This window comes from Penicillium verrucosum (assembly GCF_028828655.1).
Source record: "Penicillium verrucosum strain IBT 35672 chromosome Unknown utg000001l_segment0_segment0, whole genome shotgun sequence".
In the NCBI taxonomy this organism is placed as follows: domain Eukaryota; kingdom Fungi; phylum Ascomycota; class Eurotiomycetes; order Eurotiales; family Aspergillaceae; genus Penicillium; species Penicillium verrucosum.
In genome coordinates, this window is record NW_026643210.1 from 5,756,074 (window position 1) to 5,783,317 (window position 27,244).

Sequence of the window (27,244 nt, forward strand, 5' to 3'; positions counted from 1 at the left end):
TATCAGAATAGCTGGATCCGACCCGAATTAATTGTTTCCTCTGATCACTCGTCTCCTCTAGTGTTTAGGGCAAGGTTCCTTTGCTTCTTGGAATTGCTGCCTTTCATCCATGTGAGACTCCAATACCCATGGATATTCTTCCAATCAACATATATAGGCCAGAAATTTTCATAAGTTACTAGTTATATAAAAGCTTTAGGGCGATTCATTTTCCAAGCAAAAAACATGCATCCTTGTGTATCTATGCGGCCAAGGTAGCAGTTAGAACCGAGTTGGGAAATCTGCTTAAGGGAATTAGATACTTCAAAGAATTATCCCAACACGAAGAAGTGCACATGGAATTCATGTACTTAAATATGAATGTTTTGCTATCAAATTGCCCAGTTACTCTTTGGTCCATCCAAGTCAACATCTTATACTAAAGTGCAAACAGTGCAAACATGCTTCCCCGAGAAATTCTCGAAATCCTCAACGCCCAACACCTCAAGCTCGCAACCATTTGGGCGGACACCATTACCACAAACCATTCGCGTGCTTACCCATTTCCCATCACTCGTCTTCTCCAATCTCATCCAACTATAATCGGAAGAGCAACCGCCTGCTCCCCCACCCAACAATGGCACCAAGCCACCTCCTCCGGGCAACAATGCCTCTCCGCGCCTCAATCACGACACCTCTGTCCCTGACACGCCCTTCAATCCTCCAATCAACCACATACCTCACCACCCCCCTCCGCAATGCCTCAACAACCACCCCAACCCCCACAAAGCCCAAGAACACGGGCACAGAAACACAAGCGCCCTCCCGACTGCGCAACTACGCCTCCGCCCTGAAAACCGGCACCGTCGTTTCGGTCGGCCGCATGGACCGCACAGTGCGAGTCTGCCACCGCCACACATCCTGGGACCGCCACATCCGCAAGTTCTACGCACAGGAAACGCACTACCTAGTCTCCGACCCACGGAACTCCCTCCGGGACGGCGACATAATCGAGTTCTCGTCCGGCGCGCCCAAGAGCCGGAACGTGCACCACGTGGTGGAGCGTATCGTTACGCCGTTCGGCGAGGCGATTGAAAACCGTCCTGCTGTGCCTTCGAAGGAGGAGCGCGAGGCTGAGCGTGAGACGCGCTGGGCGGCGAAGTATCTCCGTCGTGAGTCGAGGCGGTTGGGTCGTGAGGTGGATCTTGTGAAGGAGGCGGCTAAGGCGGGTGTGCCGGTGTCTAATGGTGAGGTGCTTTCTACTGCGCAGTTGATTCATCGCATTCATGCGGAGAATGAGCGCGTCGGGAAGGTTAAGAGAATTGTGCAGGAGAGAGTCGCTGAGAGTGAGAGGGTTACTCAGGAGAGACTTAAGGAGGCTGAGAAATGAGCTGTTGTTGCCTTTCATCACTGAATATGTGTACGTTTAGCTCTTTTTGGGACGGGCTTCAGTATTTGAAGTGTCGGATTTGTCCTTTGGCCTCCGTGGTGTTGCATATCGGAGGTTATGTACTGTATTATACCGCTTCAATTTATTTTCATTGGCATCGTGATATGTTGTATTCCTGGGATGGATCTTCCAACTAAAGGTAGGTCTAAAGTATGTATGAGAAGAGAAAGAAGGAGAGGAACCACTCATCAATATCAAAATACAAAACAACCAACAGTGTACATCGTAAACATGGGGTTAGCCTAGACCAGGTTGTCTAGTCCAATCCCCTAATCATTTGTAAACAGAAAGAAAGTCACTGGTATCATGGAAGAATAACCAACTCCTTTACCCAGAAACGGCAAACTGTGCCTGTCAAATCCTGAACCCTTCAGCTTGGAGGTTATGACCCCGGCGAGAGACGTAGTGTTCCCCCAATCGATTGGACATGGGGGTTTTTATTTTCTCTCAAGCTTTCGGTGTTGCCCAACATAATCTCTTTCCCGTTGCTCCTCGCTCGGTGCTAACTCAAATCGAAGGTCATGCCGCAAAGACCCGGACCTTGAGATCAACACTGCCAGTCGCCAGGACACATCGAATGGACATCTTTGTGGCATTGGGGTCTACCTTCGTCCCATTAGACGCAGCCTCAGCACCGTTCGCACCCTCATTTGCACCGGCATCCTTAACCAAAGGTGGTGCCCACCGAAGAGAACTGATAAAGTGGTCGTGGGCCACGATCTTGCGCACACACTTGCATTCTTGTGTGAGATCCCAGCACCGTAGTGTCTTGTCGTCAGATACCGAGAGAAGGTATTTCCCACCGGGATGGAAGACCAATGAGCGGACCCAGTTGTCGTGGCCAACAAGAGTCTTGATGCAGTTTCCACGGGTATCCCAGATGCGGATGGTCTTATCACGAGAACCTGTAGCCACAAACTCGGCGGATGACGACGCTGGTGGTGGCTTCTTTAGTCCCGCAATAGCTGCCAAATGAGGGTAGCTTGTTGGTGGAGCGAAGGCCACACACTCGATATAGTGCTCGTGGCCTAGGAATGTTGACTTAGTATCACCAGATGAGATATCCCACAGACGTGCAACTCGGTCATCTCCACCGGAGAAGAGGAACCGGCCGTCTGGGGATGGTGTAACATCTCGAATCCAGTCTCCATGGCCCTGCATGGATTTGACACAATATCCAGTTGTGACATCCCATATGCGCAATGTCAAATCGCGAGAAGCTGAGACTAGCAGGTTTCCTGACATGGGAGATCCTGCAGCTCCAGATGGAATGAACCGAACTGCTGAAACACTGTGGTCATGCCCTGGTAGCGTTCGGATGTTCTTATACTCGTCAGCCGGGTCCCACAATTTGATCGTCAGATCTGACGAGCATGATGCAAGAAGTGTTCCTCCACGTGGTCCTCCATAGTCGACATCTAACACCGCCCTAGTGTGTCCTTTGATTGTGCGTTCTAGTTCACCCAACTCCCAGTCCCAGATCTTGATTGTGGTATCATCTGAGCCGGAGGCCAATGAAGAGAATATTGGATGGAAAGCGAGGCAAGATACTGGCGAGCGGTGCGATTCGAGGTTGTGGCGCGCTGGTGCGCGAGGCAGCCAGGTGACTGGGTCTTGGTTTTTGCGATTCAGAGAAGTCGGGGTTGCAGTGTCCAGCTCAGACTGGAGTGAAGTGCATCGTGCTTCCAATTCCATAATCTGTACCCGAATGGCAGGTTAATAAGAGTAAGGCTTGCAGGGTTTGTCCGGTCTTCGCACCTTTTTCTGTAACCGGACTACGCTCGTCCATTTCTTCTCCAAAAGGCCTTCATATTTCTTAAGTGTGGTCTCGTCGACTCGGATGGAGTCGCCTAGTTCTTCTCGTAAAGCGGCGGAGCTGTGGTGTAAATTCACAGAGGTGAGGTAGGCGATTATTCCTTTATGTCTGTCGCAAAACACCATCAGCGATCACCCCTAATGGAACCAGATCGGGTCACATACAGCTCCTCCGCCTGCCGTGACGTAAGAAGTTGGCTCATGATGTTATATGTGCTCTCTGCTCTCTCTGTTTATCCAAATTATCCAAATGCGCATACACCAAATTGGTTCGGAAAACTGCGATGGAGGGGAAGTGGGTGGGAGCGGTGTCGGCGAATAAGGGGAGTTGGGGATTTGGGATTGAGAATTGACGAATTGACGAATTGATCCAAGAGAAGTAGAGGAATTGAAGAACAAAAAAGACAAAGAGAAGAAAAGATATGAAGAACAAGTTGAGATCCACCGCGGGGGGAGGAGGAGGAGGAGGAATTAAACAAAACAACCTTCGCCAAGGCTTTTGTTTACTTTCCTTCAACTTCAACTTGTTTATTTTCTTTAAACCCCGTGTGTTTCGACTATTATCAACCACCCCTGTCAATATACACTCAGTTTAATACTTTTTGACTTGGATAATTCATGTTCTAGTTCATCAGTGTCTTATTGTCTAAGATCAACTCTTCCTTTGATACCCTTTGGGCATCAACCCAACACAGTACGACCATCTGAACCCTCCCCCCGAGACACCACCCGAGACCCCTCACCCGCAACACCAACTCAGTACCTTTTATATATCTTTCTCCGGAACCTTTCTGTTGCTATGCGCACTTCGTATCCGACACTGCAGAAAGTGCTGACGACTTCCTTTCCTAGAATCCGTTGATAGTCCCGTCCTTCACCCATCAGAATGGCTGAAGCCACAGAGGACTTCTCCTCTTTACCCTTAGCCGACCGGTTCGCTCATAAGGTGCGCTCATCCCTTACCCAGTCCGATTGATAGGAGCCCTGAAAAATCTAATACCCGATATACAGAACTGGAAAGTCCGAAAGGAAGGATACGAGGATGCGAAAGCGCAGTTTGAAAAGACCGCCGACGAATCACACCCGGTATTCGTGCCATTCATACAAGATCCCGGCCTGTTCAAAGGAGCGGTTGCAGATTCCAACGTCGCCGCACAGTCAGAAGGTCTTGCCGCATACTGCGCCTTTTTGAAATTCGGAGGAGCCCAGGCCTGCACGAGGTGCGTCAACCCCCGGTCCCAATCACGACGGTCTTCTTGGTCCACCCTGAATCCACTGACAACATTCCCATTTACAGGACCCGCACATATACAATTGGCCCACTTGCTGAGAAAGGTCTCCCATCTACACGACCGGTCGGTAAAGCTAGCGCCCAGGAAGCTCTTCTATTATGTGTCGAATTGGACAAGAGCGATGCGGTGATCGAGGAACTACTACCCATGCTATCACACAAAGTACCCAAGGTGGTCGCCGCATCTCTCGCAGCCTTGACCCTCATTTACCACAACTTCGGCTGCAAGATCGTCGACCCGAAGCAAACTTTGAAGGCGCTGACCAAGGTTTTTGGTCATGCCGATAAAAATGTCCGCGCGGAGGCACAAAACCTGACTGTGGAACTCTATCGGTGGCTTCGGGAGGCTATCAAGCCTCTGTTTTGGGCCGAATTGAAACCTGTGCAACAGGGAGATTTAGAGAAATTATTCGAAGCTGTGAAGCAAGATCCCACACCGAAGCAAGAGCGATTCACTCGGGCACAACAAGATGCCATGGCCACGGCCAGCGCTACACCGGCAGGCGAGGAGGGTGAAGAACCAGCCGGTGACGACTTTGATGAGGAGGAGGATGCGGTGGTTGTTGATGCCTTCGACCTGGCGGAACCGGTTGATGTCATTAAAAAAGTCCCTGCCGACTTCCATGATCAATTGGCTTCGTCAAAATGGAAGGACCGCAAGGAAGCGTTGGACGCTCTCTATAATGTTATCAACGTTCCTCGAATCAAAGACGGCCCCTACGATGATATTGTGAGGGGATTGGCCAAATCCATGAAGGATGCCAACGTCGCTGTCGCCACGGTAGCTGCAAACTGTGTGGACGTGCTGGCCAGAGGCCTTCGCAACGGCTTTAGCAAATACCGAAGCACCATTATGGCGCCCATGTTTGAACGTTTGAAAGAAAAGAAGACGGCTGTTACAGATGCTTTGGGTCAGGCATTGGATGCTGTCTTCACCACGACAACCCTTACGGAATGCTTGGAAGAAATATTTGAGTATCTCAAGCACAAGAACCCACAGATCAAGCAGGAAACGGTCAAGTTCTTGGTTCGTTGCCTGCGCATAACCCGGACGGTACCAGCCAAACCAGAGCAGAAAGCGATCGCTGATGCCGGCACAAAGCTATTGACCGAGTCAGCCCCGGCAATCCGTGAGGGAGCTGCTGAAATTCTAGGTACATTAATGAAGATTCTGGGTGAACGAGCCATGAACCCGTATCTCGATGGACTTGACGAGATTCGGAAAACAAAAATCAAAGAATACTTCGGAACCGCTGAAGTCAAGGCCAAGGAGCGACCCAAGGCCATTATCGCACCCCCAAAGCCTGCTGCCCCGGCTGCTAGGAAGGTCGTTGGCAAGAAGCCGGCATCCGGGCTGAAAAAGCTAGCCCCTGTGGCCGCTCCACCTGCCCCAGAGGAACCCCCGGCCAGGCCTGCGGCCAGGGGAATCCCTTCAAAGCTCGGTGCTCCGAAGGCCGGCGGTCTTGCAACTCCTGGGTCAGGTCTCAAGCTGCAACGGAAGCTTGCTGGCCCCGGAACTACTGCGTCACCATCACGACGAGTTGCTCCACCCCCCCGAAGAGGATGTGGCTCCCCCACCAGCCGCTCCCAAGTTCGGTCTAGGTCGTGGCCTTGCGGGTCGGCCCATTGCCAGACCGTCGGCACCTGCTGAACCTGCCCCTGCCCCTTCACCTGCCGCCAACGCTATAGCAGCCGCCGAACGTGCGGAGTTGGAGGCATTGCGGGCGGAGAAGGAGAACTTCAACCGAACCGTGGAAGATATGAAGTCTGAGCGTTCAAGGCTCAACTCCACGATCACTGAACTTCAAAACCAGAATGCACAGCTCATTGAAGACCACACCCGCGATGTCTTGAGCATCAAGGCGAAAGAGACTCAACTTGTTCGAGCCCGGAGTGACGCGGAAACCGCGGAGGGGAGTGTTCAAAAACAGCAGAGAGAGATTGAAAGATTGAAGCGTGAACTCGCACGAGCACTTCGTGCGTCTGCCATAAGCCCACCTAACGCTGCCTCCGACACAGGAAGCATGGGTGTGCCGGACACAAGCTCCATCCACCAAGACCACCTCGGCAACGGCAATGCTGCTGCACGATCTGGTCTTCACATGGGATCTCGCTTCGAAAGCTCACGTCCTCGAAGCTACGCCTCTGCGACTCCCAGTGAGGAGAGGGAGAACAATGGCATGGAATCACCGGGACCCAGCAGTCGTAATGGTGGCCTAGGCCGGCGCAATTTGAGCCCTACATATGGTTACTCGGCGGTTGGTAGCCCGACGCGCTCACCTGCCCGGAACTCCAACACAAATTTCACCGAAGACGACCAGCAGCAGCCCAGATCTTCTGAACCGGCAGAGAACTGGAAGCGAGCTGCGGAAGTCACCAGCCAACTGAAGGCGAGAATTGAACAAATGAAGGTGAGAGGTTGTGGTCCGAATACTTATTGAATTTGGCTAACAAAAATTGCAGGTACGCCAAGGGCTTTCACGACCTCCTCAACGTTAATGACCAAATGACCGCGATCACGTTTATGTCTCGTCCTTCTTCACATTATACACCTTCTTCGCTTGCTTTTGCTTCAACTTGTGTCTTTAGACGGGGTTTCTCAGTGTCATCATTCATATTGGAAAAAATCGGCGGTGAGCATCTCTGGTCTTCTGGGAGCATAGGGCTGGCTTTTGGGTTTCTTTGTACTTTTTTTCCCCTTCTTATGCTTTTGGCCGTGGACCTCTGGATCTTACTGTAATTTCATCATACCAGCCTTGTCTTCTCTTATTCTGCTCATGATTATCGGTTTCCCGGGATGTAGATTATCTGAGGGGTGTAATAAACCTGTTTATTATTAACTATCTTACTATTTCTCTTCTTAATAGAGATTGTCTTGCATGTATATGTTATACACCTCTGTGTCATCTATATTCTGACTAGACCAAAGTCAGCGTCGCCTTGTATGACTGGTCCTCGGAAGCCTATGCCCCTCAATGATGTGACTATAAACGATGAAGTGGCACTAGTGGAAGAGTATAAAACCCACTAGACTACCCCGTCTTCTTCATGTTTCACTTCTCCCCTCTACTATCCTCTCTCGTCAACTTTTCTTAACTATTCAATTCAAAATGGGCTGGTTCAGTGGTGAGTATCCCCTTTATCCTTCCTCGATACCACCCTTGCACTAACACACGACCTAGACGACTCCAATCAGGCTCAGGCCTACGACACCTACAACGGCCAGCAAGAGCACGATCCCTCCGTGATCCACGAGCTGATCGCCGGTGCCGCTAGCTACGAAGCAGCCAAGGCCTACGAGAACCACGTCGCTGCGAATGGTACATATACAACCCCCCTCCCCTCCCTTCTTTTGACCATTCAGTACACAAATCCAAGCTAATACTTCTCATATGTAATAGGCGACCCTGACGGCCACGCCACGGCCAAGGAGATCCTTGCTGGATTTGCTGGTGCCTTTGTCGACCGTGAGGCCGAGACTAGGGGATTGGACTTCTTTGACAAGGAGAAGGCCAAGTACCAGGCCAATGAGCAGGTCCACGATGCGTATGATAACAACGGAAACAATTTCTAGATAGTCTCATGAGTATGTGATATGGATGGATATACTTGAATGTTGTTATGTCTATATATATTTCATGGTAGCCTAAAGCGAAAAAGTATTTTCCAGGGAGAGATTACCCCTCAACCCCTCCACTATATATTTAGTCTTGTAGTAAGTACTCTTAAAAGGTTTAATCAACTGGCATATGGCCTGTTTCTTTAATGTAAGACTGTTAAATAGGAGTATGCAGACATCTTTAAGATATGTGCCAAGACGGGACTATACTTTAGAAAAGACTTGGTATTCTTGGCAGGTGTCGCTGTCTCGCTGATCCCACACAAATCAGAAAAATGAAAATCTCGATTGGGTAAAATAGTGCAGAAGAGATTTTGTCTGAGGTTCCGAGGTTTTGTCTACCATCTACACACAAAGAACTCGTATAGACTACAACCCAACAGTCATATACAAAGATACTACAAATACAAAGCAGACGACATGAATGCCTAGTTCTGATGGGACTACAAAGACCATCAATAGATTGAACAGGTAGAGAAATGCATTCATGGGTATCTGCAGAAAAGTTGGTACATGGGGCCATTGGAGTTCGTGAGAGAAAAATATGTCTTTTTTTGTTAGAACAGGATCCAAGAAGGGCCAAAGAGCTCTTTCGCACCCATCTAAAGCTAAAAGAATTGGCCGTCAATAGATCGTCAAAGCCTTCCAACACCTCGTTGTTTCCCATAACAACTCATTATTTTTGAGATCCGAGCGCTTCGATTAGAAAACGATCCCGTCAAACAGACATCAAAGGAAGAAAAGCTGTAGTTACACAAGCTTAAACCTTGATGGCGGCATCGAGAGCCTTCTGCTTCTTCTCGATGCGGGCGTTGGCCTTGGCGCCCATGATACCACCACCCCAGTGGCGGCGGGAGTCCTCGTTCTTGTCGGTGTAACCCTCCTTGATGGCGGAGAGGAGCTTGGCGAACTCGGCCTTGTCCTCAGCGCGGGTCTCGGTCAGGGCGAGAACGGCGGAAGTCTTCTTGTGGACGACTGTGCCGAGACGGGCCTTGCCCTTGACAATGGCGTAGGGGACACCCATCTTGCGGCAGAGAGCGGGCAGGAAGACAACCAACTCAATGGGGTCAACATCGTGGGCGATGAGGACGAGGGAAGCCTTCTTGTTCTCAACGAGTCCGACGACGTGGTTGAGACCGTACTTGACGTTGTAGGGCTTCTTGGAGACATCCTCCTTCTTCTTGCCCTCGGAGACAGCGGTGGCCTCCTGGACGAGACGCTCCTTCTTCTCGGCCTTGGTCTCAGGACGGTACTTGGAGAGGAGCTTGAAGGTCTGGGCAGCGGTGTTGCGGTCGAGAGTGGCCTGGAACTGAGCGATGGAAGGGGGAACCTTCAGGCGCATGTTCAGGATCTTCTTCTGGCGCTGAAGACGAACATACTCGGGCCACTTGACGAAGCGGGAGAGGTTGCGACGGGGCTGGATGTCCTGGCCGATACCGAAGTTGCGAGGGCGCTTCTCGATAAGGGGGTTCTGTGGCAGAACGGTTAGCTATCTTTTCAAGGACTCAATGCACTCCTCAAGAGGGAAGAAAGAAACGTACCTTGGCAGCCTTCTTGCCAGCGCCAGCCTTGCCCTGGGGGTAGGGCATAGCGGCGGTCTTCTTTCCGGACTTAGTAGGAGGCTATCATTGAGGAAGAAGATCAGCGTGCTGTTCACATAGTGCTGCATCTTCTTTGAACTCTAAGGAGAACATGAGCCAAGCCGTTTTACAGGCATTGACTCCATGCTTCCAGCCAAAATCATCACACGATGCGCGACACATCTCTTTCGAGGCTGTGCGCGATCGGCGGAATTGCTTAGATCAAAAGATCTGAAGCAAAGCGAATGTCGTGAGACATCGCAGGAACTAGAAGAAGCCTCTGAAGTTATCAAGAGACAGTTGATGTACTCACCACCATTTTGTCGACTGGGATTGCGCTGATTGACGGTTGACGGATGAGAAAGGGAAAAGTTCGTGTGGATGCAACTTATGAAGTTTCTGTGGGTCGCGCTAGCGTTATCAGGTGACCAGGGCTAGGGCAAGATGCTAGGGTAGATTTGGAGTTTCACGTGAGAAGATGTCACATGACACCAAACGTCTCCTAAGATTCTGGCAGCCACAATGGAGGGTCCACGGCCTCAATTATGTACACATCAATCTTGTAAATAAACACCAGAAACAAAACAAAGTTTTTTGATCTTACAATTCCCCCTCACATCTCTCAGAACAAGTTGGCGTCAATTGAAATGATGTCTAATCACAGTCTACTGTTCGAATGACAGCACGCTAATCATCGGGGGTACGGAAAGATCGGCCCTACTCCAGCTCTGGATTGGCCATGTCGTCTTTCCTCCCCCTTGACCCCCCACATCTGGTAAGCGTTCTCTTACATCGCGCATTGATCTATACATAGGGACGGATGTTGCGTTATAGAGCTTTGGGAAGTAAAGCTATATCGCAATGTAGCAAACCCTACAACCCTAAGGGGAGTCCTCGCAGAGAACGGATCTGAAACCAAGCTGGTGTGATTCAGTCCAGCCCGCTACTGAGTCAGGCAATACCAACGGTCCACTAATGCCACTTTACCCTCTACGTGCAATATGCGAGTGAGGAATGACAGTGGCAAAGAAACAGCATGGGATTTTATTCTCGACGTATCTTTAAGATACGTGAAACATCAGCGCCTCAATCTATCGGTGACACGACAAGGGAGAGGAGAATATCGCTACTAACTCATAGGCGAGGGGGCTGACGCTTACGCCCATTTGAAGCAATTGTCTTTCCCCAAAATTCTTCGATTGGAGTGGCTTCCTTCCACTTTGCCTGCGGAGGAATCAAGGATGATACAAAAGTTTTCCGCTCCTCGAATTCTCGCAGATGGCAAGAGAGTCTGGAATACAGCATGTCTTGCCAATATCAAGATGCACAACCAATCATCCATAACCGCCTTTCCCCGGTATAATGATACCTATCCTGTTTTCTAGGACTGGTATTAATACTGGCAAAGGCTGCTTCTGCGTGGGTGAAACATAAGTGGGGTATTGGGGCCAGCGGAGTGATCTAGCTTGGATGTTTCTAAGGACTGGGAGTGGATGTTGACATACATCCTCCGGGAGATATGAGTATTTGGCTCTTACAAAATCTCACAATGTACAATTATCTCAGCGAATACATCATTAAAAGGCATCAATAACCGAAAAGTTTAAAATATCACCCCCGAATCCTGCGAAAGTAAGTCTAGAATGCGTAACCATAACGCCTTAGATAGACCAGATAGGACACAATAATCCCCGGATCCATCCATATATATGCAGGCCATCAAAAGAGAAAGTACCTATCCTCCATAGATCACCTCCAAGCCCCCAACCCAGGCAATGCCCCACGACCCAAGCTAGTACTAGCAGCCTGAACAGCCTTCTTCTTCCCCAGCGATCCCTCCTGAGCCCGCACACCAGCAATAATCTTCTCAATATGCGTCTCAACAACAACCCCACCAACAATCATTTCACCAAGCACAGCATGCAGAGTCTCATATCCGAAGATAAGATCCAACTCGCAGACATTCTCGAACATGCGATCCAGCGCCTCGACAAATACCTGAATCAGATCGATCAGAGCGAGCGGGGACTCAGTGGACGTAGAGATCATGATGAACGACAGCGTTGCGTAGGTCCGGTATGTGATTTGCGTGGGGGTATCGGAGGGCCCGGAGGCGGAGGAGCTAGCGCCTTGCGAGAGGAGAGGAGGGAGTGGGAGGAAGTTGCAGGCACTTGCTGGACGCTGCGCGACTAGACGGTATATTTGCGCGATCAGGGATTGCTGCGTTTGCGTGTCCTGTTTATGGGGGTTAGTTGGGGTTTATCCTGTGCGGGTGCGCGAATGCGGCCGGGGGAGGGAGGGGGGTTCGACTTACCAGCTGTGTGTAGAACTTGGTTAGCCGGGGCTGGCCATTATTATTGAAGACGAGGACTGCATTGATCATCTTGACTGGTGAGGTATGGAACAATCTTGGAAAGTTGGGGAGAATGTCGGTCTTATCTGGATGCGATAGCTGATGATGCGGTCTTGGCTCGGGCGACTTGCCCCGTGCGCCGATCTGGAGAAATCGATATCAACTCGACTTTCTTTTTTTTATTTGGCTGTTTGTTGATTCTGACTCCTTTTCGGGGATTTGAGAGTCATGATGAACTCAATATCAACATGCAGGAATCCTGCATCAAGGATATCATTATATACAACCATACGAGCCTTATCCTCATCCTCGAATCCCAATTCCAAGCGCGAACTCAAAGACCTCACCCCGTCCGACCTCTGCTACTACTGGGATACGAGACCCCCGAAAGATGAACAACTAGCCTTCGCCGATAAGGTCTTCACGCCGTCGCGTCATTCACCACTCAAACTCTGGTCCGCGGCCAAATTCCGCACAACACCATTTGCATCAGTCGAGCCGGAAGTCGCATTCTTGGGCCGGTCAAATGTCGGCAAGAGTTCACTGTTGAACGCAATAATGGGACAGGAGATCTGCTGGACCTCGTCAAAACCAGGCCGGACGAGGGAAATGAACGCGTTCGGGATTGGAGGGACGAAGGGCGGCGAGTCGAAGGTTGTGCTGCTTGACATGCCGGGATACGGAAAGGCGAGTCGGTCTGAGTGGGGAGCGGAGATTATGAAATATCTCCAAGGACGGAAACAGTGAGTTATGATTCCTATCCCATGTTGGACATGAAACACATGCAACAAACCTACCAACCCATGGTGTTGTTCAATGACTGACGAAGATTATAATATTCTAGACTCCGTCGCGCATTCCTCCTCATCGACAGTACGCACGGCATCAAGCAAACAGACGCCGAGATCCTGCGACTATTCCGACACCACGCAATCCCACACCAGATCATTCTATCCAAGGTCGACAAGTTCCTCGTTAGGCAATTGAAGCAGATGAAGACCGGTGTCACGCCCGCCAATATCGAGCGGCTACAGCTCTTGCTTCAGGGTATCAAACCTATTGTGCAGCCAGACCCGCGGGCTTCGGAGGGACCTGGGTCTTTAGGTGAGATTTTGACTTGTAGTGCCGAGGCAAAGATTGGTCCTGGCCGGTCGTTGGGTATCGATGCTGTTCGTTGGTCGATTTTGTCTGCTGCTGGGATTGATGGGAGCTTGCAGGATGGTCGGCTCGCTGTGCCGACCCCCGGAGAGACATCGGCTACTTTGTCGTGAAAGGGCATGTTGTGTTGTCCAAATTCGAAACTATACCCGTTGAGCTTTTAGACTTGACTCTTTGGTAACTAGTCAGGTCCGATTGGCCTTCCCCGGGCGCATGCATCTACGGACTAGGAGGAGACTGTATATCCCTCGTTGCTTTTCAAAACGATGATTGAAATATCTGGCTTTTCCCGAGCCTAACCCAATCCTCGGATCAGGCTTGCTGGGCTATCATGCGCCATCACGAACTAGCCGGCATGGATCCACGACAGCATATCCAGACTGCCAAGCAACACTATGGTTCATGTTCGAAGCAGTTGGGTGCTTCGCTATCTAGGGCTACCTGCTACAACCAGAATACACATGTACTATACCCAATACAATAACAATAAACATTGATAGCTTAAACCAACAAAACTCATGACAGGACTTGAGATAAAGATCATAATCAATCTATTATGAGCAGTCCGATACGGACAAAGCAAGGTGAAAAATATGTAAAAGAACCACCGATCTGGTAGGAAACAGAATGGGAAGTCACATAAGAACCAGGCAAAGACAAAGAAAACGTATGACAGTATGCATGGGATAGGCAAATATTCGGGAATACAGAATAAGAGATGATGAAAAAGATATGAGGGGAAAAAAAAAACAACGCCTGGCCTCTTATCGTAATGCTGCAAGACCAAAGAATGCCGACCACGCTATGCAAAGGATATTGGTTCCGATGGAAGACGAGAGCTGTAAGGATGGGTATCGTGAATGGGGGAATAGAGTGAGAAGAAAGGAAAAGACAGAGGAAAGGGAATGAGTAGTATGAGAAGGGTTATCAGAGGTTGAGATATCGACTGAGGCCGAAGAGAAATGCGGCCTGGACATCTCAATCAGACAAGGAGTCGTCATCTTCGATTCCGCCGAGGACCTCCTGCCCACGTCGGTTGACGACAATGCGTTTCGCGAGCTTGCTTTCCGGGACTCCATCCCGGGCAGCGCCGAAGTCGAGAACCTAGGTGGAAGTAATATTAGCATAAATGATTGAAAAGTCTCAGAGAACACTTACTTCAATATAAGTCAAACTGTCACGTTGCACTGCAGCAACACATCTCCGGTCATTGAATTTGACTTGCCACACGCCACTTAGGTCTGTGAGGAGGTCTCGAACACATTCGCCGTTTCGTACATCCCACATCTTCAGTGTCCGATCAGACCCTGAGATGACCTTCTGCCCATCATGCTGGAAGCAAGTGATGGCACCCGTGTGTGCACTCAAGGTGTTCTTGCAGTGCCCATGCACGGAGTCCCAGATTCGAAGGGTGGAGTCAGCGGCAGCCGAGACAAGGAAATCACGCTCTAAAGCGAGCAGACCAACGAGGGAGGTATGGCCTTCGAGGTTGTATAGGACGGCTCCATCGTCTAGTGACCACACCTTTACCATGTGGTCCATGGCTCCACTGATGCAACGATTGCGCTTATGGTCAAGAACCACGCTATACACTTTCATCGAGTGACCCTGCAGAGTGTGTAAAGTCTGTCCGGTGGAAATCTTCCAAACCTTCACCGTGCAATCGTAGCTACCACTCACGAGGGTATCACCGTGGGCTGCAATTGCACGAACAGAGTGCTGATGGCCGGAGAGCACACGCATGAAGTATGGACAGCTAGCGTCATCCACTGTAGGACCACTCTGGTAGTAGACTGGGTCGCCGGTTTTGGGAAGCTTCCACACCCGAAGGTTCGAGTCACGAGACCCAGTAATGATCAATGGTTCCTTAGGCATGATCTCAGGATGACCACTTGCATCCCTACCGACCTCGGCAGGCAGGACGATTTGCAAGCACCGGACAGTGGAGGTGTGGCCGTGGAAGATCTGAGTACACCTGGCTCGTTCGATGTCCCAGACTCGCACTGAGCGATCAGTAGAGCCAGAGACTAGCGTGTTGCCATGATACTCAAGAGCCCACACTCCACCTTCGTGACCTTCCAATGTTGCCTGCAATGCACCTGTTTTGGTGTTGTATACGTTGATATTAGTGTCATCGCTTCCCGTAAGAACCTTGTCAGCGTCAAATTGCAGGCAAGTAACAACATGGCGGTCATGAGCACGGAAAGCAATATGTTGTGGCTTGACATCCGGTTGCATCCATCCCTTGTGGATGGCAACATGGCGACGGTAGAGGACCTTGAAGAGGAACAGTCCACGGAGAGACGGCAGACCCACTTCAGCATAGGGCACTGCGGCAGCTGCAGCGTTGGAAGCGGCGTATGGAGCCTCGGACGCAGCAACATCTTTCCTCCAGTCTGGATCGGCGATTTCTCCTCCACTGGATGAGGCCTTCCGCTTGGCAAGCTTCCGGCTTGAAGCACGCGTGTTTGCCTTCCGCTTGCCTCGTCGGTTGACTGGCAGAGAATCCAGAGGGCTTCTGCTGCTGGGGCCCGCCATCGAAGGGACAGGGGACGCCTCCGTATCTGCCCTGGATAGGGCCACAACGCTGAGATCTTCCTCGTGATCTTCAGGGCCGCTGGACAACTGCCATCCCCACCCCTGTCTTATAGCCCGTTCTAGTTCTCCATCTGAGAGATGATATCCATCCTGGTCAAGGAGGTTCTTCCAGCTCTTTTCATCAGAATTGGTGATGTGCCTCCACCTCTTAGACACCTGCGCAGCACGGCACATGGTTTGAACATCAAGGTATTTGACGATGTTGAGACTGAGCTCAAGCGGCAAAAGAGCTAGGAAGTCGCACTTCAAAGTTGGGTTAACCACATCGGCCACGAAATGGAGAGTGGGCTTAGGGCATCTCCGAAGGAATTGATACATGAGATACGTCTTGACCTCGTCAGGCACCGAATCAAAGAACTCCAACACCTTGGGCATATCTAAAAGTGAAGGAGGTGACCGGGAGTTTGCGAGAGAATGGCCATTTACACGAGTCTCATCTGAGTTTTGAAGCCGCATAGCCGTAGAGAGACGCGAGACATTGTGATCTAGACTGGAATCTGTATCAACGTCAAGCCCTTCCGACTCGAAGGAGGATTCGCCATGGAGGGCATTCATAGCAGCGACTGGTGAGAGGCTTGGGCTCGGGAGGCACATATCTTGCGCCATGGCATTGTCTATTGCCGATAGTTGAGACATTAGCTCAGGTCGTTCTTGCGTTGCAGATTCCTGGGTTCCATATGTTGTATCATTAAATGAAGCCGATTCAGGTGCAGTTGAGCCATCCTCATCCGCTTCAGTGGCCTGCGACTCTTGATTTTCGGGGTTTGAACGAATCCCAGCATTCTGCAAGTAGGAATTTGGATTGGATGCCTGCAAGCCTTTAGCTCCGATTTCAGAGGAGAGAGGTGACGGCAAAGGGGGTTCCCTGCGCGGAAACACCGAGCTATGGATCCTCGGTCTTGGGGCCGCATTTTCACCAGCTCCCCCCAGGTTGCTTTCGGTGTCTGGGGTGGCAAGGCCAGCGGCAAGATAAGTTGATCCCACGCCACTTTGGCGAGTGCGGCGTGTAATGGGCTCAGAAGGAACTCGTGACGGGCGAGTTCGTGGGAGAACCGAAGGTCGAGCATCAAACAGTGAGACGGGGGAGACGGCACGACGACGACTGTTAGACGGGTGACTAGAAGGTTGACTCGCTATTCTCGGAGGGGTTAGCCGGCGAGTGGGGTTCTCACCCTCGGAGATGAACGAGTTCACAGAGCGAATCTGGCCGTTTGAGGATTTCAACGCCTCGCTTTTCTCCTTGTACTATATATTGTTTATACTGTAAGCATTGGAACCATGGAAACCGAGAGGATAGCATAGAATCGTACCTCAGCGGCAGCATTTGTGGTATCCTCAGGCTCGTTAAAGATGATGGACTTGTCGCCGATCTTGAACTTGAGGTTTCTTAAGGCCGCTGGAGTCGGAGATGAGGCGAGAGGGTACTGGCGGACATCCAGATCCTTGACGGCTCGCGGGGGGTTGATGGTCAGAGGTGGGAAGGAGGTTGTGGTAGTTGTGGTAGTTGTCACCACCGTAGTTCTGGTAGTAGGGGCAAATGTGAACTGTCCGATAGCCGCGTTTGATGGACCTTGGCCCAGCTCCTCTCTTTCGTCCATTTCGTGATTTCGAGGATGAGTGAATCGGGATCCGGGGCTATGGGTCGCATGAGAGGGCACAGATACGGACGCGTTTTGATCAGTCAAAGGCGAGTCGAAGTCGAATATTTGAAGGGAGGTAGGAGCATTTGAACTCATTGTAAAGCGAGCTCATGCAAGAAGACAAAGGAACGGTGATTTCGCAAATTCTCTCTTTTTTTTTTAGCAAAACACCCCCTCAGCACGGTACACCAGCTGAACCACCAATGCAAAGGGCATTCAGCACATGCTAGAACGGAGAATAGGCAAGTTCAATGTTGTTAGGGGGGTGGAAACAAAAACACAAATAATGGAAGCAAGGAAGTAAAGGGAAGGGGAAGAAAGAAACAGTGGCGGCTGACAAGGAGTTGGGGCGGAGAACAACATTTATTCCGGTTCCCGTAGGTGGACGATGTCATGGCCCAACGTGCTACATATGTTTTTTTTTTTTTGGTGATTTTTGTATCTTTTTCTTTTGACTTTTGTGAACTCTTTGCTTATTTTGTTAGAATATATATTTTTTATATATATTAAATATTCTATCTTTGTTATTGTCTATATTAAATCCAAAATGATCCGAGTGTGAAACCTGGAGAAAACAACCCCCTCTCCCTTTGGGGTCTATTCTAGACCGGCAGTAATCACCAGATAGTGGTGGGACCGAGGATAATGACAGTCAGATAAGCAGATGGACTTCCAAATGTCCTTTTGCCTATACCGTTAACAACGTAATAGATATAATATATTCATATTTACCCCTAAATAATATATCAAAGGTTATCAAGGTTGGCAAGGTTATACATCGGAAAGTCTTCTACACAGTCCATACTTTTTACCGCCTTCATACAACGTCTAAAAAGAACCTACAAAAGAACCTCCAAAAAGACCAACCAAAAAAACATGACACGGTCATATAAGCGACCTGTTGTAATCTATTCATCCAAATCCAAGTTGCTATCAAATTTCTGGATTTGCCATCGCCACATATCACGTGAGGTGGCGTGCCTCGGGTGGCTTCTTGGCAAGTTGTATCTCATTGTTATGTTGAAGAAATTATTTACTAGGGGTTTATCGGACATAAGACACAAGACACAGGGGGTATGGAATAATAATTTTGTAGACTGTTGCCCCTTACTACTTACTCATGCAAAGCACATCTTGCCCAGGTAGAATATCCACCGATATCTGAGATGTCTCGGTCTCCCGAGGTTCCCCCGCATCTAACTATTTAGGGTTTGGTTGCTTTTACGTACTACAACTCTTCAGCCCTGCCTCCTATGATATCCTTGATCGATAATATTTCGCAGTATTAGACTTGTCTTGACAGATAATAGGTCGTAGAGAAATATGGCTTCGAATCACCCGGCCTCTTGTTTGTTGGAAACCTAGTAGGAGACAAAATTATCCGAATATATATTTCAGAGCAAAATGACGTTTACAAATTTCTGATGCCAGAAAGAAAAAGTTTAAGATGAAAGGATCGGTAGACAATTTACCATAGGCTCTATACAGCCATGCCTACATCCTTGGGTCACATTAAGGTCCTTCCAGTGTCTATGAATAGACTTGCCGATTCCCAATGTGTTTCAGGATATACGGCATTCCTTTGTTAATGTCTAGCGACTGAGGTAAAAGAGATTTTGTTCTTAGAACTCGCCGTTCTAAATTTCTCTTTGTACCTCTTTGTCCACATTCCGCATAGAAATATACTATCCTCGTTTTTTCCCATTACAATGTTCGATTCTCGTTTTCGGTCAGTCATACTCATGCAGCTAGAATCATGCCTCGCCCTAAGAAAACTATAGCGTTCAAGACTGTCTCCAAGTCTGGGGCACCCCAGCCCGAAATCCAAGCAGATAAAATCTACCGTTTTCCCGTGATCGTGAGTAGTCCTACTGAATCAATAGCACCCGAGATGAACCCAACCAACTTTTATGGTATAATAGGAGCAAAGCCTGGAGTCGATGAAGATAACACTACATATGACCGTAAGTGAATTTCCCCACGATGTCAATGTTTCTGTGGCCGCTCTAACATGCGCCTTACAGATCGCATCGCTCTTATTTATGCGGTTAGTCATGACCTATATAACCTTCAAATGTATTATTCCCATTCTGAAACATGGAATCTAGTGGATTATTGCCTGTGGATGCCTTTGGCGAGCGGATTCTGCGAACAAACCGCGTTCACGAGTGCTATAACTATACCCATTTTGTAAATGGGAAGAACAAGGGCAATTTTGGACGTAACCGATTGGAGTATGTTCCTATATGGGTGATTGAAAGACACCTGAGTGATGAAGCCGATCAGCTTCTCGACCTTCTAGTGTGTCCCTCGATATCTGTATGTTTATTGAGTAGTGCTAATATCTATCTGTTTTAGGAGAATGGCATCTTTGATGCTCTAATAAGAGGCGTGCTACATGCCGTCCAGTTTACCGTCCTTGCAGATAAAGACTCGCCAAACAAGGTTCTGGAATCTTACACCTTCACCTTCGACAATTTCGGTGAGCGCGGCACTGCAAACCGCTTAACCAACGGTCCAAGGATGGATTTTGTCAGTCCCGTTGAGGATCGAGCGAGCATGCGTAATATGATTTTTGAAGGGAAGGCCCTCATCCGACGGTTGAGAACAATGTGTGCTCAAAGCCCGCCATTGCCTAGTATGTGCACTCTATAGTTGCCCATTCCTGGTGCTATCACTCACGAATTGACTAGATGAGTGCAGCTTGGGAATACATGTATTCCACAAACCGGAGTGTCCTGGATCCTACGATATGCCTGGATTTGCTGATTCCCAGGACAACACTATTGAGTACCCGCGGACTTCGTACTGGGAAAGGACGAGGCGCTTTTACGGAAGTGTCGACAGCGGCTTCCACACGTATGTTTCCTTATTCCGCCTCCTAATTTCTTAGCATTTCCTTTGGTTTAATTGAGGCTCAGGTCTAACATAAGGAAGACTCGGATTAAGAGTGAATTCTCTACTTTCTACCTCACCCGGTGGCGAAGCTTACTTCCCCCCGGTGGAGGAAGCGAACGACGAATTAGTGCTCCGTTCTGACGAGGTCGGAATCCCCACGCCTGCTCAAATGCCATTGGACCTAGTTGGAGAGATAGATGTCTCCACTGATGAAAGCGCTGCCGGTTCCACGGACGGTAAACATTCGTCCCTGATTCACCTTGTTTATATCATAACTAAATATTTTGTTCAATATAGGCCCAACAATCTCCCTTGACGAGTACTTAGAGTCTCAATACAGCTCATTCAAATTGGCGATGATATCTTATAGGATGAGAGACAGAGAATCACAACGATATGTCAGTTTGCCGTTATTGCCGCTCCTACCCAAACCATTCAACGAGTGCTGACTTTCAGTAGACGGAGAATAAAGTGGAGGACAGAATCTTCTTTAATCAAGAAGACTTGGAAAATCAACAGTCTTGGGTGCACAAAAAGGCTCGGTTACAAGCTGAGTCCGTCGAAGTTGATTCAGATGACTCTTTTGAAGCCAACCTTGTCGCAAGACCACCTCGCCTTGGAAGGTCGAGAAAAAATAGGATACCTCTCAATTGGCCAGATGAAGAAACAACGTTTCCCGTTAGCCGCGATAGCGTTTCTCTTTCTCAGTCTCGTAGATGGACTCGAAATGACTTTGTTCCGGAGAAATACATACGTCGTGTGCAGATCGTGGGGTCAAAGCCCACTGTCAAAGCAAGCACGGTATACTATGTCGAGAACCGCCACGGTGCCACCAAGAAGCTGGACGAGGAGAACAAGGACAACATAGAGAATCTGCCTGGGCCAAGTGACAGCATGACTCAATATGGACACAGGGATCAGCGCCACTATCGGTGTGAGTGCAACACTTGGAACTTCAAGCCCAGGAAATCTGTAAGTCATCAAGTTGTGGTGTCAAATCAGTGATCAGTTTTAACCAACTTTGCAAGATACAATGTGCGAATTGCAAAGACTGGCAACACACCCTGTGCTATGGCTATTACTCTGCCAAGGACGCACGAATCCCAGACATACATTACTGCTACAGCTGCTTGATCGGACACGAATTTGACAATGACCTGATGAAAGAATTGATCAAGCTTACCCGAACACGAAGAACAATTCACTATGTCATAACTGTTGGAAAATCACACTTTTTGAATTGGCAACTGGCCAGAGACCTTAGTAAGAGCAACCACCATCCTTCCAAAACATTCATCTAATATTAGCCAGATTGTAGCGACGATGAGGCTCGTGCAGCATTCCACATTATCCGGAAACTTGGCATCATGGGATCGTTCCGTGTCAGGAATGAAAACCACCATAAGCTAGGGCACTCCAAATTCTGGCTCAACCAGACCATGCCAGCCTGCCACACCATCTGCAGCGAAATCTTGGACCCGATGTTGCTCATCGGAGAATATGTAAGTGACTCCATACATTCTGGTATACATGATCTAATTATCGAGAAGTACGATATACCCCCTCCTAACCCCCTGCCACTGATTCGATCACATTGGTCCAAGTCTGGTGTACCCTTATTCAGTACTGAACTTAGTGTGTCTGGTGAGTGGGATAATACCATCGACCCTCGCTGGCAACCTAAACTTTGGGAGCGGGTTCGCTCTAACCCTTCTGCCAATGGGTATTTCTTCGAGGGGGAGACCTCAAGTAGCGTGTCGAAGCGGTTGCTGGATTCGAAAGATGGAGAGGGATTTGAAGATATGGTTTATACTCGGGAGGCCAAGAAAATGAAGTTTAAATAGAGGAATGGTCGCAGTAGTTTACGGAGTATATAGGACTAGCGTTTCCCAACTCTTTGGATTCGTATCCACTTCTTCCAGAACGCTGGGTTATTTTGAATGCAGCACAGTCCATGAGACTGAACCTTTTGATGCACATCATATTAGAGTAAGTATGGAATATGGAGTAGATATGTAGCTAGCTTGACCGAGTAAAAAAGAAGGGTTGCGATGGAAGCTCTTCTAAACTTGTTCCATCGTGTAGATAATTATGTTTTCATCCCCCATCTGCTATCTTTAGCCCATCATCCTACCTACTTGGATATTCTGGTCCAGTTTTGTCGCAAAAAGATGTACGAAGTGAAACCTCAAATTTTGGGAAGTGGGATGTCAAATGTGGAGGTTTTTCCCTGATTTTCGTTCCCTGATCTGCACCACAGACAATAGATCGACAATAGAGCGTAACCGAAACCCTGGATCCATACTAAGCTATTGGAACCGACTATTGGCGACCATCAGGGGGGTCTCCGCATGACAATTTGGCCTAGCCACCTGCCAAACCACTAGCCTGAATTTAACAAACAGTATGTTCCATTGACTGGACTTGGGATAAAATGTGGCGTAACGGAGTTATTCTTAGATTTTTTTTTTTCGAGTCGCGCTTCTAACGGTTATTCGAATATTATGTTTGTGGTTCATTTCCTCTTGTTGGTTCGCACGCGCAAGTCCTCGGAGTGTGCAGACCGAACTAATTCCCCATCAGGAGGTTGATCGGCATTCGGTGAATCGATCTCGGATGAACAAGGAAGATGAATCGATCTCGGATGAACAAGGAACATGGATCTCGATCTGAGTGAAATTGCGACCCCCGGAGTGTCAACACTGTTTGTTCCGCCTCGTGGGTCTAAGACGTGGCATATGGGCTTAGTTGCAATTTAGTTTGCAAGGATAAAAAAGTTTGTTTACAGTGCCCTTTTTTTATTTTTAGGGAGATTACTTGTCTTGGTTGCCCACTCTTATATTATAGGTCCCCGGTATATGGAATACAGATAACCATACTCCGTATAACCATGGGCCGTCAAAACTGTCAGACGACAAACGATCAAATTCATGTCTCAGTCCATTTCCTTTCCCAGCACAGGTGAAAGGTTGAGTTTAAAAGAACCCACATGCAGGTCGATCATTACCAGTTCCTGTGGGATTTCGTACATGCATGTGCGATGGCTACCCGGGAAACGCGAGTATTCTTACTCCGTACTCCGTAATCGAAATTTCACTCCCTCAGGAATTCAAGGGGAGGGTTACGATTACGGAGTCCACAGATATTTGTCATGGAGCACATTGAGTGGGGTAGACTTCATCTATAATACTGGAGCCTTCGTGCATAACAAGATCTTAGGGGGCTTCGCATTGGGCCGGTGAACGATCGATTTGTCGATCTTGGCTCTCAGACGGGACCGTAGTAGCATCATCAACGGAGTATTCGTATTGTACTCTGTACAACATATGTTGTAGTGCAATTCTCCATAGTCTTGGGCTCTAGCCCTCGAGTGGACTCCACAGTCTATAGCTTTGTGAGTATATTGTATATTGTCCGGAATAGGGAAAAAGTATCCATGGGAGTGGATAGGAAGGGGATTGGATACCTAGGTAGTTAAATGAGTGGAGCAGAAGATAAATAATTCCAATTAGTTAGAGACAGCAAGGATGTGAACAGGACTGTGGGCGTCAATAGCGTATATCCACGGAGAATACAAAGCCACCACGTTCTTCACGGAAGTTGGTTAATTCTTTCCTTTTTTTTTTTTAGGTTGCATGATACCGCAGTAAGGGGATTAAATCTCCTAGGGTTTAAATGGATGGAGTATTGTACCAAGAATAATAGTATGATGCAAATGCATGTTATAGTTAGTTATAGGCTTATAATAGGTACATATAACAAATCGAACATGGTCAACCCCTGATTTCACATTCACAGCTATCACAAGCAACTCTGGAATTCCCCGAGGCCATCACATCCTATACTACTCCGTGTACTATTTCTATTATTTCTATTATTTCTATTATTTCTAATATTCCATGTCGATCAGCTCTGGAGATGCCGTGCTCCACTCGCAATTAAAATTGGAATAAATGAAACACTGCTTTTCAGCCTATGAGCATCTTGTTCAAGGCATCTGTGGAGTTCTTCCCCCTTTCAGACCCGTAGAAATAGGAAACCCTTCCAAAGTTCTAAATAATTTATCTTGTCGACGTACGGAGTACAAAATACAAAAAACACATCCCCGACCCCAATTTGACACACGCGTTTTCCTCGGATCTTTTTATTTTCTCCCAAAATTCCAAGTTACTACCGAAACACCAAAACATCAACAAAATTATCTCTATTTTCCCAGGTACGTTGACGTTGACGCCTAGCTCAATTTCCCCTAAATTGTAGACTTAATGAACTAATTTGGTGGAGTAGATTTGAGTCGAACCCGAAACAATACTTGAACCACCTAGGCCCCGCTGAGCTGCCACATATTTTGTGCACCGTGAGCCCATGAACCTATGAGCCCATCACATCATACGATTTCATGAGCAATTGAACTTGCCCACTCCTCCCATCATGGGACACCGAGAGATCACACCCGTCCATGTGCCGCTTCGAACATCGAGTCGCAAACCGGCACAACACGACCCAATGAGTACCCAGGATCAGACCCGAATCGACCGACGAACCTCGAAAGCCCAAAGATTTTTCGGAACCGACATATCACTTCCTACGGAACATGGCGGGTGGCAGGAGCCTCCAAATGTATCCCGACCGAGCTTTGTGAAGCCACCCAATAGTGCTCCTAAGCAAAGCACCGGCTTCGTTCCGTTCCCGCGCTCTTCAGAAAATACTCTCGTTCCCCCGATCAAAACCTTCGCGTACGGGCTTCCTCGCCTCTACTAGGCCATGACTACCGATCGCAGGAGGCCGCACCGCCGCTCCCCAAGCCGTCGAAAAAGGTTCACCATTCTGGTTCCTCGTCCACCCTTTTCTCCTATTTCAGCTCGAAAGAATCCGCCAAATCACTCAAATCCTCCAAATCCTCCAAATCCTCCAAATCACCTAAGAACCAACAACAACTTAGAGTACGCCATGGACTCGGGAGTCAGCCAGAAGTGACACACACACAGGCTCAAGATCCGCCGAAAGAGTCCAAGCGGAAGATACGTCCTCCAAAAATCGATCTTTCCGTCTTGTTCCCGAAGCCACGAAATCCCACACAACAAACTCTTCTTTCCCCCCACCGAATGGTCAACTCCCCTTCTCCCGTCTCTACAGTTGTCCCGGAATCTTCCAACAAGATTGAAAGGATGACCGGCGGTACGAGCAATTCTACTACGAAGAGATACCTCGACCCACCTCCCCCTCCTCGCCGATCTTCGATCACCAAAAATGACCCACCCAAGCATGGTGGTGATAATTCGGATTTGCCTTCCATTGCAGAGAGCAAAAGTAGCGAATGGTTGGAACAACCGCTTGAGCGGACAGTAGGGACGAGTGAGATTGATTTGGCCCTGGATCGATATGCGGGGCGACGATCACTTTTGAGTCGCTCAAGCATGTATACTACTAGCCGCGAGAAATTGCAGCAAGAACCGCAACGCCCCCAGGAACCTCGGAAGAACTCAAGACGCGCTCACAGCCCCTCTCGACCTAAGGAGACGCACTTGAGCCCTGCCACATGTCCAGACCCAAAGCGTGGTCGCGGTGCAAGCACATCCCAGGAATCTTGGAAGACCAATGAATCAAAACCAAAGAGCGAGAAGAGCTCATTGACCAAGAAGAGCAGCAAAAGCACCTTGAAAAACAAAGATCTGCGAAACACCAGTATGCTTTGCCTCTCTTCTTCTTCAGAGGACGAGGGTGACGAGGATCAAACTCCAACCACCGAGTCAAAGGGCAATACGAGCAAGACTAGAAGAGACAGTGCGGCTACTTACGACGAATACGACCCCCAGATCTACACGGCTTCCACTGCCCACGCGACCACTGCCACGGCGGTAAGACGCTTTGACCGGAAACTCTCGACTAGCACCCGTGGCTCCCGCCAAACGGAAAACAGCCTCCCAGTGCCAGTGCCTCGCCCACGAAAGGTTGCCCAATCTTCGAATGACAAGTCTCAAACAACTGGACGAACCACGCAAACTCGCCCTTCGAGCGGAGTTCCCACTCTCCCGGATGAGATTCTGGCCCAATTCCCCCAGCAGCCTCTCCGTTCCCCCGCAGAATTGAAAGAGTTGAACCGGAGGAGTCGTGTGATCGCCGTGACCCGCCAAGAGCAAGATCTCCTGGAGGCCATGCGTATTCGAAAGGGCAAGGTCACACCGAGTCTGTTTAATGCTCAAGGGGCAGACAGAAGGTCACTAGCCTCTGGCCCATCCCGCGATTCCTTCTGCGGATCCGACACCTCATTCCTGCGTCTCAGCAATGTATTCCCGCCATTCGACATCCGGTCGGAAAAGGGTGCTACCCAATACAAAGATGGAACGCCCTCCCAAAGCTCGGGGTCGGATAGTGAACGGAAACCTTGCACTAAAAATTCCTCTTCTGGTTTCAGTGCGGACTACTCGGAGAGCTTGCCATCCCCTTCCACCAGCGGTGCTTCACCGATGACCCCCACATTGCCAATTCATCGTTTCTCGCCGCTTCCCTCTCCGAAGCCACCCCCAAGAGGACCCCCGCCAGCCATCCCCGCAGATCAGAAGCAGCACACCCGCCGCCGCACCGATAGTAGCGAGGCCATCCTTCTAGATGATGGCGCTGAGTCAAAAAGCAACAACGGTCTTCCTCTCTGGTCTTTCGACTTTGATTGGAACCGCGAACGCGCTAATATCGCTTCTGTGCACTGATCGCCTGGCCCTTGATACCCAACACTCTCACTCCACCCCGTACATTTCCTATTTCACTCTTCTCTCACTCCCTCTGTATTCCTACATGATCTGATCTCCTCACAGTCTTTTCTACATTTCCTTGACTTCATTGCATCTTGCAGCACTTTGCTGCAA

The 27,244-nt window shown here is 49.0% G+C and overlaps 11 protein-coding genes across 11 annotated transcripts; 7 read left to right on the forward strand and 4 right to left on the reverse strand.

Moving 5' to 3' along the window:
• Positions 1-616: 616 nt before the first annotated feature.
• On the forward strand, positions 617-1,369 carry N7516_002133 (uS17 family ribosomal protein; the record flags this gene model as incomplete). The annotated part of the gene is made up of 1 exon (XM_057214853.1): positions 617-1,369. One exon carries the CDS (start codon positions 617-619, stop codon positions 1,367-1,369), a length of 753 nt encoding a protein of 250 aa, XP_057076736.1.
• Positions 1,370-1,948: 579 nt separating this feature from the next.
• N7516_002134 (WD40 repeat domain-containing protein) lies at positions 1,949-3,447 on the reverse strand (the record flags this gene model as incomplete). The annotated part of the gene is made up of 3 exons (XM_057214854.1): positions 1,949-3,127; positions 3,188-3,353; positions 3,410-3,447. The coding sequence occupies 3 exons, from the start codon at positions 3,445-3,447 to the stop codon at positions 1,949-1,951; spliced, it is 1,383 nt and encodes a 460-aa protein (XP_057076737.1).
• A 219-nt stretch (positions 3,448-3,666) lies between these two features.
• N7516_002135 (uncharacterized protein) lies at positions 3,667-3,952 on the forward strand (the record flags this gene model as incomplete). Its single annotated transcript, XM_057214855.1, has 2 exons — positions 3,667-3,819; positions 3,872-3,952. The coding sequence occupies 2 exons, from the start codon at positions 3,667-3,669 to the stop codon at positions 3,950-3,952; spliced, it is 234 nt and encodes a 77-aa protein (XP_057076738.1).
• Positions 3,953-4,130: 178 nt separating this feature from the next.
• N7516_002136 (putative spindle pole body component) lies at positions 4,131-7,034 on the forward strand (the record flags this gene model as incomplete). The annotated part of the gene is made up of 5 exons (XM_057214856.1): positions 4,131-4,190; positions 4,256-4,464; positions 4,542-6,075; positions 6,128-6,946; positions 6,999-7,034. 5 exons carry the CDS (start codon positions 4,131-4,133, stop codon positions 7,032-7,034), a joined length of 2,658 nt encoding a protein of 885 aa, XP_057076739.1.
• A 611-nt stretch (positions 7,035-7,645) lies between these two features.
• N7516_002137 (DUF3759 domain-containing protein) lies at positions 7,646-8,109 on the forward strand (the record flags this gene model as incomplete). Its single annotated transcript, XM_057214857.1, has 3 exons — positions 7,646-7,661; positions 7,718-7,855; positions 7,937-8,109. The coding sequence occupies 3 exons, from the start codon at positions 7,646-7,648 to the stop codon at positions 8,107-8,109; spliced, it is 327 nt and encodes a 108-aa protein (XP_057076740.1).
• Positions 8,110-8,914: 805 nt separating this feature from the next.
• On the reverse strand, positions 8,915-10,053 carry N7516_002138 (60S ribosomal protein eL8; the record flags this gene model as incomplete). The annotated part of the gene is made up of 3 exons (XM_057214858.1): positions 8,915-9,625; positions 9,696-9,776; positions 10,048-10,053. 3 exons carry the CDS (start codon positions 10,051-10,053, stop codon positions 8,915-8,917), a joined length of 798 nt encoding a protein of 265 aa, XP_057076741.1.
• A 1,430-nt stretch (positions 10,054-11,483) lies between these two features.
• On the reverse strand, positions 11,484-12,117 carry N7516_002139 (putative AP-3 adaptor complex subunit sigma; the record flags this gene model as incomplete). Its single annotated transcript, XM_057214859.1, has 2 exons — positions 11,484-11,969; positions 12,049-12,117. 2 exons carry the CDS (start codon positions 12,115-12,117, stop codon positions 11,484-11,486), a joined length of 555 nt encoding a protein of 184 aa, XP_057076742.1.
• A 198-nt stretch (positions 12,118-12,315) lies between these two features.
• Positions 12,316-13,358, forward strand: N7516_002140 (translation initiation/elongation factor MRX8; the record flags this gene model as incomplete). The annotated part of the gene is made up of 2 exons (XM_057214860.1): positions 12,316-12,830; positions 12,932-13,358. 2 exons carry the CDS (start codon positions 12,316-12,318, stop codon positions 13,356-13,358), a joined length of 942 nt encoding a protein of 313 aa, XP_057076743.1.
• Positions 13,359-14,223: 865 nt separating this feature from the next.
• On the reverse strand, positions 14,224-17,579 carry N7516_002141 (F-box/WD repeat-containing protein; the record flags this gene model as incomplete). The annotated part of the gene is made up of 3 exons (XM_057214861.1): positions 14,224-14,349; positions 14,404-17,088; positions 17,154-17,579. The coding sequence occupies 3 exons, from the start codon at positions 17,577-17,579 to the stop codon at positions 14,224-14,226; spliced, it is 3,237 nt and encodes a 1,078-aa protein (XP_057076744.1).
• A 1,660-nt stretch (positions 17,580-19,239) lies between these two features.
• Positions 19,240-22,225, forward strand: N7516_002142 (uncharacterized protein; the record flags this gene model as incomplete). The annotated part of the gene is made up of 12 exons (XM_057214862.1): positions 19,240-19,341; positions 19,406-19,447; positions 19,508-19,530; positions 19,592-19,784; positions 19,842-20,121; positions 20,177-20,342; positions 20,421-20,617; positions 20,679-20,779; positions 20,841-21,353; positions 21,410-21,644; positions 21,693-21,883; positions 21,932-22,225. The coding sequence occupies 12 exons, from the start codon at positions 19,240-19,242 to the stop codon at positions 22,223-22,225; spliced, it is 2,337 nt and encodes a 778-aa protein (XP_057076745.1).
• Positions 22,226-24,812: 2,587 nt separating this feature from the next.
• N7516_002143 (uncharacterized protein) lies at positions 24,813-27,088 on the forward strand (the record flags this gene model as incomplete). The annotated part of the gene is given in 2 exon segments (XM_057214863.1): positions 24,813-25,066; positions 25,084-27,088. 2 exon segments carry the CDS (start codon positions 24,813-24,815, stop codon positions 27,086-27,088), a joined length of 2,259 nt encoding a protein of 752 aa, XP_057076746.1.
• Positions 27,089-27,244: the final 156 nt, after the last annotated feature.